This window comes from Rhinopithecus bieti, unplaced genomic scaffold (genome assembly GCF_001698545.2).
Source record: "Rhinopithecus bieti isolate Rb0 unplaced genomic scaffold, ASM169854v2 scaffold_7724, whole genome shotgun sequence".
Taxonomy (NCBI): Eukaryota; Metazoa; Chordata; class Mammalia; order Primates; family Cercopithecidae; genus Rhinopithecus; species Rhinopithecus bieti.
The window spans coordinates 73815-79980 of NW_016805612.1; the positions used below are offsets into that span (position 1 = coordinate 73815).

At 38.6% G+C, this 6166-nt stretch overlaps 1 protein-coding gene across 3 annotated transcripts in view; it reads left to right on the forward strand.

Moving 5' to 3' along the window:
* Nucleotides 1-6166, forward strand: part of PRL (prolactin) — a 16050-nt gene that overhangs the window by 5326 nt on the left and 4558 nt on the right. The window contains exons 2-4 of one of the 3 annotated variants that reach the window (XM_017873098.1): nucleotides 806-930; nucleotides 3304-3479; nucleotides 4772-4879. In XM_017873098.1, the coding sequence (XP_017728587.1) occupies nucleotides 903-930; nucleotides 3304-3479; nucleotides 4772-4879 (312 nt within the window). In that variant the 5' untranslated portion in view covers nucleotides 806-902. Of the gene's footprint in view, nucleotides 1-382; nucleotides 931-3300; nucleotides 3480-4771; nucleotides 4880-6166 lie in introns of those variants that run through there. The other 2 variants (XM_017873097.1, XM_017873099.1) reach the window with 2 other exon arrangements.

Sequence of the window (6166 nt, forward strand, 5' to 3'; positions counted from 1 at the left end):
TTTTTTGAGACGGAGTCTTGCTCTGTCGCCCAGGTTGGAGTGCAGTGGCCGGATCTCAGCTCACTGCAGGCTCCGCCTCCCGGGTTCACGACATTCTCCTGCCTCAGCCTCCCGAGTAGCTGGGACTACAGGCGCCGCCACCTCGCCCGGCTAGTTTTTGTATTTTTTGTAGAGACGGGGTTTCACCGTGTTCACCAGGATGGTCTCGAACTCCTGACCTCGTGATCCGCCCGTCTCGGCCTCCCAAAGTGCTGGGATTACAGGCTTGAGCCACCGCGCCCGGCCGACAAAATGTATTTTTTAAAAGACAAAATGTAAAAAGAAACAAAATGAGGGAAATTTAACGACAGTGTAACAGGGGACTGAAAATTCTGATTTCTCAATCCTTATTCTATATCTCTTGGTATTTAGTGTAAAAATGTTTAAATCTTTACCTAGCAATCTTGAGGAAGAAACTTGATAACTGATAATACGTGAGACTGTTACTTAAGTGAAATATAATCCTATATATTCAACAAACTGCAGAGAAACAAGATAAATTTTAAAGTAAATGACTTCTGTAGTTTTATAGGATCCTCCAAACCAAACTAGTCTCAGATCTCACCTTCATCATCTCTCTCATTTCCTTTTGGCCTAATTAATCAAAGTCCTTCCTAGAATGTTCATTTCTGGCCAATATGTCTTCCTGAATATGAATAAGAAATAAAATACCATTTGATGTTTGAAATTATGGGGGTAATCTCAGTGACGGAAATAGATGACCAGGAAAAGGGAAACGAATGCCTGATTCATTATATTCATGAAGATGTCAAAGGTTTATAAAGCCAATATCTGGGAAAGAGAAAACCGTAAGACTTCCGGATCTCCTCTGGTGAAGTGTGTTTCCCGCAACGATCACCAACATGAACATCAAAGGATCGCCATGGAAAGGTATGTGTGACAACTCACTGGGTTGTTGGTTGTATCAACACTCCTGTGGAGGGGATTAATGTGAAATTTTAACTAATAAGAGGTTGCAGGCTTACAATGTTTAGAAGTGCAATCTAATGATTGCTCTAGGAAGCAATTATACAAGGGCACCATAGAACAGAACAATTGTTCTCAAACAGGGAAATCCTCTCTTCTCCCAGAGGCATTTGGCAACGTCAGGAGGTGTTTTGGGTTGTCTTAACTGAGGTGGGGAAGTGAGGGAAAAGTGCTATTGGTATCTAATGGGCAGAGATCAGGGATGCTACTAAACATCCTTCAATGCACGGGACAGCCCCCAGAACAAGAAATTATTCAACTCAAAATGCCAATAATATCAAGATTGAGAAACTCTGGACTAGAATAAGACTCAAAGAGTCTATGGGTCCAATTTGCCACAACTCTCAAAGGGACAAAGTAACATTTTCTGGTTATCAGGCCTCTAATGTGGATTAGCCAACTCAAATCAACCTGATGAAACTTTCAATTGTGAAGCCATAAAATAGACATTAATAGCAGAATTGTCTTTTCTATTCTTTGTCAATTTGGTTCAAGCCAAATGACATTTCAAAAGGAAAAACAGGCTGCCTAGTAATAACTAATCACCTTTACTTTCTTGGTTGACATTTGCAAGGAAAATAAATTAGTAACAACCACAAAATTTGTTTCTAATGAAATGAAGAAAAAAACATGTGTCTATTTTATCTCATCTTGGGCTTTAAAAATCCCTTCCATGCTACACGTGCAGATAAATGTACTCAGAGATACAGAACATCTATCCAGTTGTGAATTTCCTAGACCTGCTATTCCAATTTCTCTATCCACAAAGCACATTTTATTTACACATACAGATAAAATATACATTTGGTTTCATCATATGATTATAGTATGCATAAAATAAACTTTTGGAAGCATCATGTTTTGAAAATTAAAAGTCTATAATAGGAATCATCTCAAACAAAATTTTATTTTACAACTAAAAGGTCACTTCCTACACTAAACAATTTTCAGGTATTTTAAGTGTTTAGGTTTAGGTACTTTTTCACAAACTAATCTTTAGCATTTGCGTAGTTTTATCTTGGATATTTCCGATTGCATTTATTAAAGGTTTTGAAGGACTTAAGTTTTGTGATAAACACGGTTTTATATTGGGCATTCTTTTGGGGTAGTGTCACTGAAGTTAACAAGTGATTTAAATTTGGTAGCTATATATCATTTCTTTCCTTTTGAAAGTATAAGTTATTGATATGTTACAGGACTGTAACTGTCCATTTGCTGAGATAGCAAATTGATGGCAAAGCTTTGAAAACCTTCAACAATGATCAGAGTGTTTTGTAATTAGAGCAGGAAAAGTGGATAAAATCAAGCTTTCTGGGGCCTCTGTTGCGATGCAATCAATCAAAGGCAAAGAACTTGTTGTTCTTTATAAGCGATGGCAACAACCTACGTAAACACTGAGCCATCACAGCTACTCATGCGGCCCCCATTACACAGATGCAGACTGAGAGCCCACAGGTGTACGTGACGTGACAAGACGATGTGCAAAGACCACAGTATTGGCATCATGCCTCTCTCACCCACTAATAATACGACTTGGGGAAAAATCATTTAACTTCCCTAAGCCATCTGTTTCATCAATATAATTTGATGATAATTACAAAGGCCCAGTGTATCTCACAAGGTTATTATGAAGCTCAAATATACAAAAAAAATTTAATGCTTTTGGCAAAGTGTCAAACAAATACATGGGATTATTACGGTGAGTTAGCAGATCTAAGCTACAGCATTATTTTTATGTCAGAATTCTCTTCATACTCAGTATTAGCAATCAAACAATCATGTGTTTATTCTTATCAAGCAGGATGATAAATTGAAAGGATCAACTGTGCTGTTTTTGTTATATCAGTGTCTAAAATGTAAATTATCAGACACACCTAGTTAAAAAAAAATTACAGACTCCTGGACAGCCTGACTGCTGCAAATCTGCAGAAACTCCCAAGACATTAAACTATCTTAAGAGAATGACCTGAACACCCTAGCTCAGAATTAATTTAAGCTCCAAATATTTGCAAAGTACAGAAGCACTTCTGGGAACCATACAAAAATGCAGGAAGTAACCCACTTCTCAAACTATATATCTGTGCAAACATAATTATATATATATATCTACATTTACCCAGTGGAAGGCATTGGTTCTTCCCCCATCCCAGCCATTACAGTACCAAATCAGGCAGCTGAGGGCAGTGGGGAGCAATAAGGCTTTCCTCGGCAGGATTACTTTTGAAAACCTCCGTGGAATAGATCATCTCAGAGTGGTTCGCATTCTTATTTAAGCAGGGTCCCTCCTGCTGCTGCTGGTGTCAAACCTGCTCCTGTGCCAGAACGTGGCCCCGTTGCCCGTCTGTCCTGGTGGGGCTGCCAGATGCCAGGTGACCCTTCGAGACCTGTTTGACCGCGCAGTCGTCCTGTCCCACTACATCCATAACCTCTCCTCAGAAATGTTCAGCGAATTCGTAAGTACCATGCTTCTGGCTTCCTCCCTGAAGGAGACTTCCCATGATCTGTTGGGCTCTACTACATGTTAACCTAGAAAACCTCCCAAGCCAAATTTCAAATGTTACACTTTAACACGTGAAAGAAGACACCAGCTCATAAGATGTGGAACAAGAAGAAAGGGACAGTGCCATGAAATCGCAAAGATTCTCAAAGAATGTAATGACTTTTAAATTTTTTCTTTTTTCTTTTTTTCTTTTTTTTTTTTGAGACGGAGTCTCGCTCTGTCGNTTTCCTTCCTTCCTTCCTTCTTTCCTTCCTTCCTTCCTTCCTTCCTTCCTTCCTTCCTTCCTTCCTTCCTTCCTTCCTTCCTTCCTCCCCCTCTTTCTTTTCTTTTTCAGAAATATGTACTCTATGTCTGAATAACCTATTTTGGAAATCATAGGTTAACTCTTCTAGGTCAATCAAGGAGCAGACAATAGATTACTGCTTTAATAAATCAGGGGCCTCCATAGAGAATAAATGTACATTTATAAAATTATTTTTACTCTCTGATTTCTCTTTCATCCTCCATTTTTGACTGGCTATCTTTTGTCTTCCAAATCTTCCTAGTAATTCCTTTGGACTTTTATAAGTTTTGCTAAAGACTAGTCTTTCCTGTCAATTTGTTAGCTCATTTTTTATTCTGCTCTTATCCTCAGTCCATTGTTTATATTTCCTAAAATTGTGTGCCCTGTGTTTCTGACTTATTTTGTCATAATAAAAAAAATGTTGTATTCCATGTCTATCATGAACTTAGTAAGGTACAGGTGTGTGGACTCTGAGAAACTTTTTAGAGAAAAGTTATAATTTTATAATGCCTATTAAGAGAAGTCTATCAGTTTAGGCCCACAGTAAATAAGAGATTAAGTGAATACATGTAAATACATTTGCACTATGTCATTTGGCTCAAATGCTGAAGAAAGATGATTCTCAATACAAAATGTATTGTTTCATATTTTTGGTATTTTTAGCATTTGCTTTCCAAATAGTAACTTGTGTGATTTGTGTGAATGGTAAAAGTAAACAACAAGGGAATTGCAAAGAAGGGAAAAGATTGAGATTTATGAAAGCTAGATGAAAAAATGAGTTTACAGAGATAATGGGGGGGAAGTAGGCAAAAGGGTTACTTTCTTAATTCTTTAGTTTTCATTTTATGTAGCTCTAATTTTAAAATTACACATCTGTCAAATGTATTAGTATTCTGGTAATGGATTCATTTATTCAATGCCCAAACAACCCCAACTAATTGAATTTGTCTCATCATTTCCAGGATAAACGGTATACCCATGGCCGGGGATTCATTACCAGGACCATTAACAGCTGCCACACTTCTTCCCTTCCCACCCCCGAAGACAAGGAGCAAGCCCAACAGATCAATGTGAGTCCTTCATCCAGGCTTTGCACCAAAACAACCAAGGCAGTACACCGTATTATCATGGTGATAGGTTATTAGAGGTGCTGTAATACAGTGGTAATTGTACACGCAGAGAAAAATATAGGAAGAATAAGAAATCGAAAAATTACATTATGTAGTTGATGAAATATGAGTCAAATCAAATGCTAAGTAAAGATGGTAGCGGCAATCTAAATAGCAGATCCGTACATTGTCCTTGCAGATAAAATTATTTTAACCAATGCCTTGTCGCTAGGATTGTATATATACTATACGAAAGTTTGAACTGAATTTGACTTCTGTGGGTAAATATACATTTATGCATATGTAAGAAAAATAAATGCAGTTGTATTTATTACATGTTACTCGTGACTCCTATATCAACAGCATGTTACATTACTGACCCCTGCACTATTGGAGCCAACTCTTCTGGACTTTCAAGACTCTACTCTGGTTCTATTTCTGCTTCTCTGACACCTACTTTTTCAGTCTTCACTGACTCTTCTGCCCTCTCTTACTTCTTAGTTAAAAGTCACCACTCCCCTCACACACACACACACAAAAAACAGATCCTGTAAAACATAATATTTTGCTTTTCACAGCTACAACAATTGCCACTGTTCTAATGACTACCAAGTCTGTGTATCAGCCCCAATCATGTATCTCAGCTTCAATCTTCTGTTGCTGTAATTTCTCCCTTTTGGTTGTCTACCATAATCACAGCCTTAACATGATTTAAAACAAACATCTTTATATACATGCCCCCTACAAATTCAATGTATTCTCCATTTACAATTTTAGGAATGGCACCAACATTTCTGTCTGCTATGTTCATTAATAATAATTATGATAATAAGAGAAGGAGGAGAAAGAGAAAGGGGAGAAGGAGGAGGAAGAGGAAATATTTATTGAGATCTACAGGTTGAGTTATCACTAATCAGAAATCCCAAATACTCCAGAATCCTAAGTTTCTTGAGCACCTACATGATGCTAAAAAAACAAAATGCTCGGCCGGGCGCGGTGGCTCAAGCCTGTAATCCCAGCACTTTGGGAGGCCGAGACGGGCGGATCACGAGGTCAGGAGATCGAGACCATCCTGGCTAACACTGTGAAACCCCGTCTCTACTAAAAAATAGAAAAAACTAGCCGGGCGAGGTGGCGGGCGCCTGTAGTCCCAGCTACTCGGGAGGCTGAGGCAGGAGAATGGCGTGAACCCGGGAGGCAGAGCTTGCAGTGAGCTGAGATCTGGCCACTGCACTCCAGCCTGGGCGA